At 21.9% G+C, this 15,909-nt stretch overlaps 1 protein-coding gene across 2 annotated transcripts in view; it reads right to left on the bottom strand.

Moving 5' to 3' along the window:
* Window positions 1-15,909, bottom strand: part of rdx (BTB/POZ and MATH domain-containing protein rdx) — a 358,647-nt gene that overhangs the window by 294,275 nt on the left and 48,463 nt on the right. The window contains exon 1 of one of the 2 annotated variants that reach the window (XM_075289524.1): window positions 14,743-14,885. The exons of the other annotated variant lie outside the window; for it this stretch is intronic. Within the exon in view, the coding sequence (XP_075145639.1) occupies window positions 14,743-14,756 (14 nt within the window). The 5' untranslated portion in view covers window positions 14,757-14,885. Of the gene's footprint in view, window positions 1-14,742; window positions 14,886-15,909 lie in introns of those variants that run through there. 2 annotated transcript variants of the gene reach the window in all.

Below are 15,909 nucleotides of genomic sequence, written 5' to 3'. Positions count from 1 at the left end.
GCAAAATCTTTCTATAGAAATAAAATTGTGACAAAATTTTCTATAGCAATAAAAATTTTAACAAAAATTTTCTAAAGAAAAAAAATTGACAAAATTTACTATAGCAATAAAAATTTTAACAAAACTTTTCTATAGAAATAAAAATTTGGCGAATATTTTCTACAGCAATAAAAATTTTAACATTTTCTATAGAAAAGGAATTTGCAAAATTTTCTATAAAAATAAAATAAAAAAAAATTCTATAGAAATAAAATTTCGACAAAATTTTCTATAGAAATAAAATTTCGACAAAATTTTCTAAAGAAATGAAATTTTGACAAAATTTTCTATAGAAATAAAATTTTTACGAAAATTTTCTACAGAAATAAAATTTTAAGATAATTTGCTATTAAAATAAAATTTTAACAAAATTTTCTACAGACATACAATTTTAACAAAATTTTTCGATAGAAACAAAATTTTAACAAAATTTTCTATAGAAATAAAATTTTAAAAAATTTCTTATGGAAATAAAATTTTGACAAAATTTTCTAAAGAAATAAATTTTTGCGAAATTTTTCTATAATAAATAAAATTTTGCAAAAAATTTCTATAGAAATAACATTTTGCAAAATCTTTCTATAGAAATAAAATTTTGACAAAATTTTCTATAGCAATAAAAATTTTAACAAAAATTTTCTAAAGAAAAAAAAATTGACAAAATTTACTATAGCAATAAAAATTTTAACAAAACTTTTCTATTGAAATAAAAATTTGGCGAATATTTTCTACAGCAATAAAAATTTTAACATTTTCTATAGAAAAGGAATTTGCAAAATTTTCTATAAAAATAAAATAAAAAAAAAATTCTATAGAAATAAAATTTCGACAAAATTTTCTATAGAAATAAAATTTCGACAAAATTTTCTATAGATATAAAATTTCGACAAAATTTTCTATAGAAATAAAATTTCGACAAAATTTTCTAAAGAAATGGAATTTTGACAAAATTTGCTATAGAAATAAAATTTTGACGAAAATTTTCTACAGGAATAACATTTTAAGAAAATTTGCTATTAAAATAAAATTTTAACAAAATTTTCTACATGCATACAATTTTAACAAAATTTTTCGATAGAAATGAAATTTTAACAAAATTTTCTATAGAAATAAAATTTTGACAAAATTTTCTAAAGAAATAAAATTTTGACATAATTTTCTATAGAAATAAAATGTTGACATAATTTTCTACAGAAATAATATTTTGTAAATTTTTTCTATAGAAATAAAATTTTGCAAAATCTTTCTATAGAAATAAAATTTTGACAAAATTGTCTATAGAAATAAAAATTTTCTAAAAAAATAAAAAATTGACAAAATTTACTATAGTAATAAAAATTTTAACAAAACTTTTCTATAGAAATAAAAATTTGGCGAATATTTTCTATAGCAATAAAAATTTTAACATTTTCTATATAAAAGGAATTTGCAAAATTTTCTATAGAAAAAATTGCAAAATTTTCTATAAAAATAAAATTAAAATAAAAAATTCTATAGAAATAAAATTTTGCAAAAATTTTCTATAGAAATCACATTTTGCACAAATTTTCTATAGAAATCACATTTTGCACAAATTTTCTATAGAAATAAAAATTTTGACAAAATTTTCTACATAAAATAAAATTTTGACAAAATTTTCTATAGAAAATACAATTTTGACAAAATTTTCTATATACATAGAATTTGGAGAAAATTTTCTACACAAATAAAATTTTGGAAAAATTTTCTATAGAAATAAAATTTTGACAAAATTTTCTATAGAAATAAAGTTTTGGGAAAATTTTCCAAAATATAAAAAAGTTTCATATTTTTAAAATAGAAAATAATTGAATATCAATCAAAAATATATGATTCTTCCCAAAAAAAGTCAAAATGTGAAATTTCATAATATACAGACAGAATTTAGTTAAAAACTATAAGAATTAATTCACAAATATTTACATTCCTCATATCCACATTTTCCTTGGACGGCCTTTAAATTACCTTTAACCCCGCTTGTGTGTTATAAAAATATAAATATTTGAAATTGGAGTGAGTGACTGATTTCATGCTCGTCCATGTCATATCAATATGGCAACGAGGTTAAGGCAATAGCACCAGTTCATATTGTTGTTGCACATACAACCAAACAACATAGTTACAAGAGATAGAGCAAGAAAGAGAGAAGAGAGCACTTGATAGTTTGTTCAATCAATTTTGTGTTTTCATATCAAACAAACAAACACACTCACAAAAACCATCTATGGTCGATAGATACCATCATCATCGTCGTCACCATCGTCGTCACCATCATCTTCATGGCCCTCTTTCGCAAGTGACAAAAACCAAATCTAGCAAAGTAGGGTGTTAACCATCCACCCACAATTTTGTTGTTTTTGTTGCTGTTTTCTTTTCAAGAGCCAGCTTAAGAGTGGGTGTCAAGAGCACCATACAATGGCAACACTGTTGAAAAAATCATAGGTACATATCAACCACAGCAGGGCTACCGCAGTATTAGCGGAGAGGGTAATCACAACGATATCGACGATGACAATCAACACCACACCACCACATGACGATAACGATGATAACACTCACTCAGGCAAGCACATGACAACAAACAACGATTGAAGTTTCAAAACAACCTCGTCTATTATATTGAAAATAATGACGTTTGCCAATGATAACCGTTAAAGTGTAACAGATCATAATACTAAGGCTTGGCATTATGGCCTAGTATAAGTAAACATCATTGGAGGTGGGAGTTTGGGGCTGTAGGGTATATTTCTGGCATTGGCTCTAACGTTGAGGTTATCGTCTAAATGTTGCCGTTATATTCATTCATTAAATAAATGTGTTTAATCGTAAGGAAATGTTGCCCAGAAAACAGTTCAAGTATGTATCTTCATGTAGATAAGTAACCTCCTCTCTCTCTCTCTCTCTCTTTCCATTTAGGAATGAGGTGAGATCTTCCGAGCTCTTTAATGCCTTTAGCAGAAGTGTGACAAAAATTTATTAGAGTGGAAATTATGATGTCAAAGCAACAACAAAGTAATAAATGTACTCTGCTGGTGGGGAAACACTATGAGCGAGACATATTAGGAGAGGGGCAGAAGTGAGAGAAAACAGGCCTAGGAGAGAAAGGAGAAACAAAGAAAACAGTTTAAGGGCATATGACAACAATATGAACGAGTTTCATAAACATTTTAAAAGCAGCTTTTCAAGATAGCACTTACAGTTGGTTTATTTAGTCCTTAACAAATGAAATCACACACAGAACAAAATATTTTTATAAAAGAGAAACAGGCCGGAAAAACTATTGATACCGGATGATCTATAGACCGAAGAGTCTATAGATATCGGAATTGTTTTAGAAGCCGAAAGTTGTGTAAATACCGAAAATTCTTTAGAGACCAAAAGATATGTAGAGAACGGAGGGCCTATGGAGGCCGAAAGGTTTATAGAAAGTCAGAGGACATTAGAGCACGGTTGCCACAGTTGGTAGAGTTCTACCTAAAATTGTATTTTTTAAAATTTTGACAAAATTTTCTATAGAAATGAAATGTTGACAAAATTTTCTATAGAAATAAAATTTTGACATAATTTCTATAGAAATAAAATTTTGATATAATTTTCTATAGAACTAATATTTTGACAAAAATTTCGATAGAAATAATATTTTGACAAAATGTTCTGTAGAAATAAAATTTTGACAAAATTTTCTATAGAAATGTAATGTTGACAAAATTTTCTATACAAATAAAATTTTGACATAATTTTCTATAGAAATAAAATTTTGACATAATTTTCTATAGAAATAATATTTTTACAAAATTTGCTATAGAAATACAATTTTGACATAATTTTCTACAGCAATAATATTTTGAAAAAATTTCCTATAGAAATACAATTTTGACATAATTTTCTACAGCAATAATATTTTGACAAAATTTCCTATAAAAATAAAGTTTTGACAAAATTTTCTATAGAAATAAAATTTTGACAAAATTTTATATAGAAATAAAATTTTGACAAAATTTTCTATAGAAATAAAATTTTGACATAATTTTCTATACAAATAATATTTTGACAAAATTTTCTATAGAAATAAAATTTTGACATAATTTTCTACAGCAATAATATTTTGACAAAATTTTCTAGAGAAATAAAATTTTGACATAATTTTCTATACAATATTTTCTATATTTTCTATATTTCTAGAGAAATAAAATTTTGAGAAAATTTTCTATAGAAATAAAATTTTGACATAATTTTCTATACAATATTTTCTATATTTTTTATAATTTTCTATATTTTGACAAAATTTTCTATAGAAATAAAATTTTGACATAATTTTCTACAGCAATAATATTTTGACAAACTTTCCTATAGAAATAAAATTTTGACAAAATTTTCTATAGAAATAAAATGTTGACAAAATTTTCTATAGAAATAAAATTTTGACAAAATTTTCTATAGAAATAAAATTTTTGACAAAATTTTCTATAGAAAAAAAATTTTGACAAAATTTTCTATAGAAATAAAATTTTGACAAAATTTCCTATAGAAATAAAATGTTGACAAAATTTTCTATAGAAATAAAATTTTGACAAAATTTTCTATAGAAATAAAATTTTGACAAAAATTTTCTATAGAAATATAATTTTGACAAAATTTTCTATAGAAATAATATTTTGACAAAGTTTAAATGTTGACAAAATTTTCTATAGAAATAAAATTTTGACAAAATTTTCTATAGAAATAAAATTTTGACATAATTTTCTATAGAAATAATATTTTGACAAAATTTTCTATAGAAATAAAATTTTGACATACTTTTCTATAGAAATAATATTTTGAAAAAATTTTCTATGAAAATAATATTTTGACAAAATTTTCTATAGAAATAAAATTTTGGCACATATTCCTATAGAAATGAAATTTTGACAAAATTTTCTATAGAAATAAAATGTTGACAAAATTTTCTATAGAAATAAAATATTGACAAAATTTTTTATAGAAATAAAATGTTGACAAAATTTTCTATAGAAATAAAATTTTGACAAAAATTTTCTATAGAAATAAAATTTTGACAAAATTTTCCATAGAAATAATATTTTGACAAAGTTTAAATGTTGACAAAATTTTCTATAGAAATAAAATTTTGACATACTTTTCTATAGAAATAATATTTTGACAAAATTTTCTATGGAAATAATATTTTGACAAAATTTTCTATAGAAATAATATTTTGACAAAATTTTCTATAGATATAAAATTTTGACATAATTTTCTACAGCAATAATATTTTGACAAAATTTCCTATAGAAATAAAATTTTGACAAAATTTTTTATAGAAATGAAATGTTGACAAAATTTTCTATAGAAATAAAATTTTGACAAAAAATTTTCTATAGAAATAAAATTTTGACAAAATTTTCCATAGAAATAATATTTTGACAAAGTTTAAATGTTGACAAAATTTTCTATAGAAATAAAATTTTGACATACTTTTCTATAGAAATAATATTTTGACAAAATTTTCTATGGAAATAATATTTTGACAAAATTTTCTATAGAAATAATATTTTGACAAAATTTTCTATAGATATAAAATTTTGACATAATTTTCTACAGCAATAATATTTTGACAAAATTTCCTATAGAAATAAAATTTTGACAAAATTTTTTATAGAAATGAAATTTTGACAAAATTTTCTATAGAAATAAAATTTTGACAAAATTTTCTATAAAATAAAATGTTGACAAAATTTTGACATAATTTTCTACAGCAATAATATTTTGACAAAATTTCCTATAGAAATAAAATTTTGACAAAATTTTCTATAGAAATAAAATTTTGACAAAATTTTCGATAGAAAAAAAATTTTGACAAAATTATCTATAGAAATAAAATTTTGACAAAATTTTCTATAGAAATAAAATTTTGACATAATTTTCTACAGAAATAATATTTTGACAAAATTTCCTATAGAAATAAAATTTTGACAAAATTTTCTATAGAAATAAAATTTTGACATAATTTTCTATAGAAATAATATTTTGACAAAATTAAAATGTTGACAAAATTTTCTATAGAAATAAAATTTTGACAAAATTTTCTATAGAAATAATATTTTGTCGAAATTTTCTATAAAAAACATGGCAGAATTTTCTATAAAAAAAATTAATAAAATTTTCTATAGAAATAAAATTTTGACAAAAGTTTCTATAAAATAGATATTAGAGGCAGAAAGATTTGTGGAAACCAGAGGATATTAGGGGCCGAAATAGAGATCGAAGGGTCTATGGAGTCCAAAAGGACCGAAAGAGGTATAGAGACCGAAAGGTCTTTAGAGAACAAAGGGTGTATAGAAACCAATGGGCCTATAGAACGGTATATAAAGACCGAAAGGTATATAGAGACCACAATATCCATAGGGACCGGAACGTCCACAGAAACCGGAAACCCGAAATGTCTATAGATTCCGAAAGGTCTGTTGATAGGAAAAGTCTATAGAGACCGAAAGGTCTATTGAGACTGAAAGTTTTATAGAGACCAATAGGTCTATAAAGACCAATAGGTCTATAAATACCGAAAAGTCTATAAATACCGAAAGTACTATAAAAACCAATGGGTCTACAGAGACCTGGAGGTCCATAAACACAGGAAGGCATAAAGAAATTTCTATAAATACCAAAAATAAAAATACCTATTGAGAAACCGAAAGGTTTATCGAGTTTGAAGGGCTATAAAGGCCAAAATATTTATAGAGACTGGTATGTCTATAGACATGGAAGTTTTATAGAGACACAATTTTATAGAAATTTACGAACAAGCGAATTGTTTTCATAAAAGTTTTGGGGAAACCGCTTTTCAGAAAATAAAAATTCTGGGGAGCATCAAAATTATTTGCACAGGCAGCAAAATTATACATTGTTTGAGGTAGATCGATCGAGAAAGTCAATGCCGAAGAAGTTCTCTGAGACCTTACTGGTTTATATAGAAACCTAAGGTATAGAGGAATCGGAAATATATACAAAAATCTAAAAATAAAAATTCTGGAGAACGGAAAAATTTTCCAGGAAGCCAAAAAGGCCAGATGCTACTAAACAATATAAAATCTTCTGTATCCTAAAAAATTATATATTATTTTCTAAAATTTCAAATATGCCTACAAAATTGACAACTGAATAGGGATGAGTATACTAAGATCAGATATTTGTAACAGCCAAAGGTCAACATGAAATCCAAAAAAAAAGTATATACCACATTAACAGATGTAAGACTACAAATAAAATACCGGAACTTCGTCACCACACTATGTCAATACAATGATCTATTGAATACCGCTCCTCTTCTATCTCACAGACTGAGACTGAGAAATACATATTTGCTTATTGATTTCACAAAACCACCAACAATTCTATTACTACGCGCCCAAGGTTAATTGACTTATTCCGCATTGAAGTTGCCACCTCAATGTAGTAATGCGCAACCACTGTGTAAGCATAAAATTCAAGGTGCCAGATGTTTCATTGCACCATGGTCGTTCGCGCATCTGTATACATACGGCGATGACCTACGAACAAAATTTTACGAACCCAGGAAACGCTACTACACAACCCCCAGAGCACCAGATATAAATTTACACAACACACGCAGAAAATATCAATAATTATTACACATTGAGAGCAAGCAAACAAACAACCAGCAATCACCATACATTTCCTAATGCTCAATTTGTACCTTAGTTTGTTTATTTATTATTTAATTTCATTGTCAACATGAAATCGTGTAACCAACTTAAAAAACAACATTAACATAGAACTTTTGGAGGAAATTAAAAAAACCATTGAGAGAATATCAACAATGATTTCTTCATAGATAACAGGACAGATACATGAGACTTAGCGAAAGCACAATGATTTATTAAAAAAAAACTGTTTTTTTAATCTAGAGAAAATGTTGTCACACTTTTATTTGTATAGAAAATTGTGTCAAAATTTTATTTCTATCGAAAATTTTGTCAAAAGTTTATTTCTATATAAAATTTTGTCAAAAATTAATTTCTATAGAAAATTTTGTCAAAATTTTAATTCTATAGAAAATTTTGTCAAAATTTTAATTCTATAGAACATTTTATCAAAATTTTATTTCTATACAAAATTTTGTCAAAATTTTATTTCTATAGAAAATTTTCCAAATGTTATTTCTATAGAAATTTTTCTCAAAATTTTATTTCTATAGAAAAGTTTGTCAAAATTTTATTTCAATAGACAATTTTCTCAAAATTTTATTTCTATAGCAAATGTTGTCAAAAATTTTATTTCTGTAGAAAATTTTGTCAAAAATTTTATTTCTGTAGAAAATTTTGTCAATATTTTATTTCATAGATAATTTTGTCAAAATTTTATATTTTATAGAAAATTTTGTCAAAATTTTATTTCTATAGAAAATTTTAGACAAATTTTATTTCCATAGAAAATTTTTGCAAAATTGTATTTCTATAGAAAATTTTGTCAAAAGTTTATTTCTATAGAAAATTTTATTTGTAGAGAAAATTTTGTCAAAATTTTACTTCTATAGAAAATGTTATCAAAATTTTATTTCTATAGAAAATATTGTCAAAATTTGATTCCTATAGAAAATTTTGTCAAAGTTTTATTTCTATAGACAAGTTTCTAAAAATTTTATTTCTATAGAAAATTTTCCCACAAATTTATTTCTATAGAAAATTTTTCAAAATTGTATTTCTAAAGACAGTTTTCTCAAAATTTTATTTCTATAGAAAATTTACTCAAAATTTTATTTCTATAGAAAATTTTGTCAAAATTTATTTCTATAGAAATTTTTTCAAAATTTTATTTCTATAGAAAATATTGTCAAAATTTGATTCCTATAGAAAATTTTGACAAAATTTTATTTCTATAGACAATTTTCTCCAAATTTTATTTCTATAGAAAATTTTCTCACAAATTTATTTCTATAGAAAATTTTGTCAAAATTTTATTGCTATAGAAAATTTAGTGAAAATTTTATTTCTATAGAAAATTTTCTGAAAATTTATTTCAATAGAAAATTTTGTCAACATTTTATTTCTATACAAAAATTTTGTCAAACTTTTATTTCTATAGAAAATTTTAGCAAAATTATATTTCCATAGAAAATTTTAGCAAAATTTTATTTCTATAGAAAATTTTGTAAAAATTTTATTTCTATAGAAAATTTTGTCAAAATTTTTTTCTATAGAAAATTTTGTCAAAAAATTTTTTTTTTCTATAGAAAATTTTGTCGAAATTTTATTTCTATAGAAAATTTTGTTAAAATTTTTTTCTATAGAAAATTTTAGCAAAATTATACTTTCATAGAAAATTTTTGCAAAATTGTATTTCTATAGAAAATTTTATTTCTATAGAAAATTTTGTCAAAATTTTACTTATATTGAAAATTTTGTCAAATTTTTTTCTATAGAAAATTTTGTCAAAAAAATTTTTCTATATAAAATTTTGTCAAAAAAATTTTTCATTAGAAAATTTTGTCAAAATTTTATTTCTATAGAAAATTTTGTCAATTTTTTTTTTCTATAGAAAATTTTGTCAAAATTTTATTTCTATAGAAAGTTTTGTCAACATTTTTTTCTATAGAAAATTTTGTCAAAATTTTATTTCTATAGAAAATTTTAGCAAAATTTTATTTCTACAAAAAATTTTAGCCAAATTTTATTTCCATAGAAAATTTTTGCAAAATTGTATTTCTATAGAATATTTTGTCAAAAGTTCATTTCTATAGGAAATTTTATTTATATAGAAAATTTTCTCATAATTTTATTTCTATAGAAGAATTTGTCAAAATTGTATATCGATATAAAATGTTCTTAAAATTTTCTTTCTATAGAAAATTTTGTCAAAATTTTATTTCTACAGAAAATTTTAGCAAAATTTTATTTCTACAAAAAATTTTAGCAAAATTTTATTTCTACAAAAAATTTTAGCCAAATTTTATTTCTATAGAAAATTTTGTCAAAATTTAATTTCTATAGAAGATTTTGTCAAAATTGTATATCGATATAAAATGTTCTTAAAATTTTCTTTCTATAGAAAATTCTATCAAAATTTTATTTCCATAGAAAATTTTGTCTTAATTGAAACTCAAAAAATTGTTTATAGTAAAACTCTGTTAACAGCTAAATGCAAAAATATATATTTTTTTAAGAAATGTTGTCAATACAAATAATCGATATTCAAATACATCATATCTTCCTAAATAAGCACTTAATTTAGTTAAAACTTTGAAGAGATCACGAATATATTGATGTAACGCTAATTCAAAGTTTTATTTCTATAGACAATTTTTTCAACAATTTATTTCTATAGGAAATTTTATGAAAATTTTATTTCTATAGAAAATTTTGTCAAAATTTTATTTCTAGAGAGAGAGAGAATATCAACAATGATTTCTTCATAGATAACAGGACAGATACATGAGACTTAGCGAAAGCACAATGAATTATTAAAAAAAAAAAAAACTGTTTTTTTTAATCTAGAGAAAATTTTGTCACACTTTTATTTGTATAGAAAATTGTGTCCAAATTTTATTTCTATCGAAATAAAAATTTTATTTCTATATAAAATTTTGTCAAAAATTAATGTCTATAGAAAATTTTGTCAAAATTTTAATTCTATAGAACATTTTATCAAAATTTTATTTCTATCGAAAATTTTGTCAAAGTTTTATTTCAATAGACAATTTTTTCAACAATTTATTTCTATAGGAAATTTTATGAAAATTTTATTTCTATAGAAAATTTTGTCAAAATTTTATTTCTATAGAAAATTTTGTCAAAATTTTATTTCTATAGAAAATTTTGTCATATTTGTATATCGATTTTTTCAACAATTTATTTCTATAGGAAATTTTATGAAAATTTTGTTTCTATAGAAAATTTTGACAAAATTTTATTTCTATAGAAATTTTCTCAGCATTTTATTTCTATAGAAAATTTTGTCTACATTGAAACTCAAACAATTATTTATAGTAGAACTCTGTTAACAGCTAAATGCAAAAATATTTTTTTTTGTTTTTGAAGAACTGTTGGCAATAGGAAATGATCGTTATTCAAATACATCATATCTTCCCAAGCACTTAATTTAGTTAAAACTTTGAAAAGATCACGAATATATTGATGCAACGCTAATTCAAAGGAAATAATAGATGTTAACGGTCCATATAAGCCCATCTATGATTATCTGTACTCCCACCTTTATTAAAATTAGAAAAGGTAAGAGGAAATGTTTGTGCATATCGATAATTTAAAATGAAAATTTCATTGAGACTCATGGTTGCTATATTTCAAGCGTACGTTTTCTTCCTACAAAAACACATACTCTCAAAGAGTCTCACACACACGCACATACATCACATGACATTTTACTCGTCATTAGATTTTTAATGCCAGTTTAACCTTTGATACACCATAGGGTAAAGTGAAATTTCAAAATACAAACGTCAATCTATGACATTACAGTCGGGGATAATTGCATGTTTTGTGCCTGTTGAATTCAATGAAGTAACATGCATGCGACATAATTCATGCAAAAAAAAAACAATAATTAAATTGGAACTCTATGGTGTCATTACGTCAACATTATCATTTTTAAGTGAGTGTGTGAGAATATTTATAATTTTTACGAAATTTCCCATAAAAATCAAATATGAGCAAATTTTCTATAGAAATAAAATTTTGACAAATTTTTATATAGAAATAAAATTTTGCAAAAATTTTCTATAGAAATAAAATTTTGCAAAAATTTTCTATGGAAATAAAAATTTGACAAAATTTTCTATAGAAATGAAAGTTTGCTAAAATTTTCTATAGAAATAAAATTTTGACAAAATTTTCTATAGAAATGAAATTTTGTGAAAATTTTCTATGGAAATTAAATTTCGCGAACATTTTCTATAGAAATACATTTTTGCGAAAATTTCTATAAAAATAAAATTTTGAGGAAATATAGCAAATTTTGACAAAATTTTCTCAAAAAATAAAACTTTGACAAAATTTTCTCAAAAAATAAAACTTTGACAAAATTTTCTAGAAAAATAAAATTTTGTTTTTGACAAAATTTTCTATAGAAATAAAATTTTGACAACATTTTCTATAGAAATAAAATTTTGACAAAATTTTCTATCGAAATTAAATTTTCAGAAAATTGTTTATACGAGTAGAAATAAAATTTTGACAAATTTCTCTATAGATATAAAATTTCAACGCAATTTTCTATAGAAATAAAATTGTGACAAAATTTTCTGTAGAAATAAAATCTTAACAAAATTTACTGTGGAAATAAAATTTTGCGAAAATTTTGTATAGAAATAATATTTTGACAAAATTTTCTATAGACATAAAATTTTGACAAAATTTTGTATAGAAATAAAATTTTGACAAAATTTTCTATAGAAATAAAATTTTGCAAAAATTTTTTATAGAAATAAAATTTTGCAAAAAATTTCTATAGACATAAATTTTTGCAAAAAATTTCTATAGAAATAAAATTTTGACAAAATTTGCAATAGAAATCAAATTTTGACAATATTTTCTATAGAAATAAAATTTTCTATAGAAATAAAATTTTGACAACATTTTCTATAGAAATTTATTTTTAACAAAATTTTCTATAGCAATAAAATGTTATTAATTTTTAACACAAATAATAAATTATTAACAGATAAAGATCTTCTTACCTGGCCAGAGCCATTCTAACATGGGAAAGAATTCACTTTGAAGAAATTTTTGTCAAAATTAAATTTTGACAAAATTTTCTATATATAAAATTTCGACGCAATTTTCTATAGAAATAAAATTTTAACAAAATTTTCTGTGGAAATAAAATTTTGCGAAAATTTTCTATAGAAATAAATTTTTGATAAAATTTTCTATAGAAATAAAATTTTGACAACATTGTCTATAGAAACAAAATTTTGATTAATTTTTCTATAGAAATAAAATTTTGAGAAATTTTTCTATAGAAATAAAAATTTGAAAAAATTTTCTAAAGAAATGAAATTTTGCTAAAATTTTCTATGGAAATAAAAGTTTGCGAAAATTTTCTATAGAAATAAAATTTTGCAAAAATTATCTATAGAAATAAAAATTTGACAAAATTTTCAATACAAATGAAATTTTGCAAAAATTTTCTATAGAAATAATATTTTAACAAAATTTTGACAAACTTTTCTATAGAAACAACATTTTGACAAAATTTTCTATAGAAATAAAATTTTGCGGAAATTTTCTATAGAAATAAAAAGTTGCGAAAATCTTCTATAGAATTAAAAATTTGCGAAAATTTTCTATAGAAATAAAATTTTGCGAAAATTTTCTATACAAATAAAATTTTCTATACAAATAAAAGTTTGCCAAAATATTCTATATAAATAAAATTTTGACAAAATTTTCTCAAAAAATAAAACTTTGACAAAATTTTCTCAAAAAATAAAACTTTGACAAAATTTTCTAGACAAATAAAATTTTGACAAAACTTTCTATAGAAATAAAATTGTGACAAAATTTTCTCAAAAAACAAAATTTTCTCTAAAAATAAAATTTTGACAACATTTTCTATAAAAATAAAATTGTGACAAAATTTTTTGTAGAAATAAAATTTTAACAAAATTTTCTGTGGAAATAAAATTTTGACAAAATTTTCTATAGAAATTAATTTTTGACAAAATTTTCTATAGAAATAAAATTTTGACAAAATTTTCCATTGAAATCAAATTTTGACAAAATTTTTCCATAGAAATAATATTTTGCGAAAATTTTCTACAAAAATAAAATTTTGACAAAATTTTCAATAGAAATAAAATTTTGACAAAATTTTCTATAGAAATAAAATTTTGAAAAAAATTTCTTTAGGAATAAAATTTCGTCAAAATTTTCTATAGAAATAACATTTTGAGAAAATTTTCTATAGAAATAAAATTTTGCGAAAATTTTTTATAGAAATAAAATTTTGACAAAATTTTCTGTGGAAATAGAATTTTGGCAACATTTTCTGTGGAAATAAACATTTGACAAAATTTTCTGTGGAAATAAACATTTGACAAAAATTTTTATAGAAATAAAAATTTGACAAAATTTTCTATAGAAATAAAATTTTGACAAAATTTTCTATAGAAATAAAATTTTGACAAAATTTTCTATAGAAATAAAATTTTGACAAAATTTTCTATAGAAATAAAATTTTGACAAAATTTTCTATACAAATAAAATTTTGACAAAATTTTCTAAAGAAATAAAATTTTCTATAGAAATAAAATTTTGACAAAATTTTCTCTAGAAATAAAATTTTAACAAACTTTTCTATAGAAATAAAATTTTTCGAAAATTTTCTATAGAAATAAAATTGTGCGGAAATTTTCTATAGAAATAAAAATTTGCGAAAATTTTCTAAAGAAATAAAATTTCAACAAAATTATCTATAGAAATAAAATTTTGACAAAATTTTCTATAGAAATAAAGTTTTGACAAAATTTTCTATAGAAATAAAATTTTGACAAAATTTTCTATAAAATAAAATTTTGACAAAATTTTCTATAGAAATAAAATTTTGCGAAAATTTTCTATAGAAATTAAAATTTCAGAAAATTTTCTATAGCAATAAAATGTTATTGATTTTTAACATAAATAAAAATATATTAATAGATAAAGATCTTCTTACCTGGCCAGAGCCATTCTAACATGGGAAAGACTTCCAAGGGGTAACGATATTGAATCCACTTTGAAGAAATTTTTGTTAAATATCCGCTCCACCAAAAACTTAAAAATTCGTAGTTAATAGTTTGTTTCTTTTTTTCTTACAAATTATTAGTTTTTCATAATTATTAAAAATAATACTGATTTGTTTTTAGATTAATTATTTGTTGTTGTTATTTTTTTGGTATTACATAGTGGACATTTATGTTATTGTCACATCATTTTAACACAGCCATAATAAGATTGAATTTGGGGGTCGTTGTTTCTTTTCCTGACTATGATTGATTGTTTTTTTTTTTAATTTTAATTGTTTTATAGATTTTTTTTTTCTTAAATTGTTTTTAAAGGAAATTTTCCGTATGCTTGAATTTTTCTAAAGGATTCTAATAGGTCTTCTTTTTTATTTCAGATTTCATTTGATATTTAAATATTCATTTTTGGATTATTTGTAGATTAGAAGTCAAAAGTATATCAATATTATTATTCAAATTTGTTTTTAAGCACTCATTCAAAGACCTTAAAGAAACAATAGGCAAAAAATTATTTGGCATTTTTTTTTGGTAATGAATTTTTAATGAGGTTTTTTGTTTTGATTGTCTTAGTTTACCCTGAGTTTGCTGAGTTTCAGATTTTCTTTTAGTAGAATTAAAATAATTATACCATTTTTAAAGGCAACTAAAAATTTTGACGGTCATAGTTTTTTTTTGCATTTTCATTTTGGAAATTCGAATAAACCCTCAAATTTTCAATATGGTAATGATTTGGTCATGTATTTTAAATACTCAAGTTAATTTTGTACGTGATTTTGAAAATTTTATTTAATGCTCAATTGTATGCAAGGTGCACGAGTGTGTGTGTGTATCAAGTGGCCCTCTCAATTTTCCCTCGACGAAAAAAAAAATATTTTTGAACGAAATAGGAAGATATGTTTCCAATGTTAAATTTTTACTATTTCCAATGTTAAAGCATTTCAGTTTTGTGTATACCTATAAACAATGATATTTGATTTTTGTTTAAATAATTCCGGAAATAATTTTCAAATGTATAAACGAAAGAGCAATCAAGTGTGTATTTCAGTGTGATACGACAATGGTCGGGCCGACGTTGCATGTGTCTATTGCAAATTTCAAAT

Source organism: Haematobia irritans, chromosome 1, assembly GCF_050003625.1.
Source record: "Haematobia irritans isolate KBUSLIRL chromosome 1, ASM5000362v1, whole genome shotgun sequence".
Classification (NCBI taxonomy): domain Eukaryota; kingdom Metazoa; phylum Arthropoda; class Insecta; order Diptera; family Muscidae; genus Haematobia; species Haematobia irritans.
The sequence above is the reverse complement of the archived record's forward strand: the minus strand, read 5'-3'. Positions and strand labels throughout refer to the sequence as shown.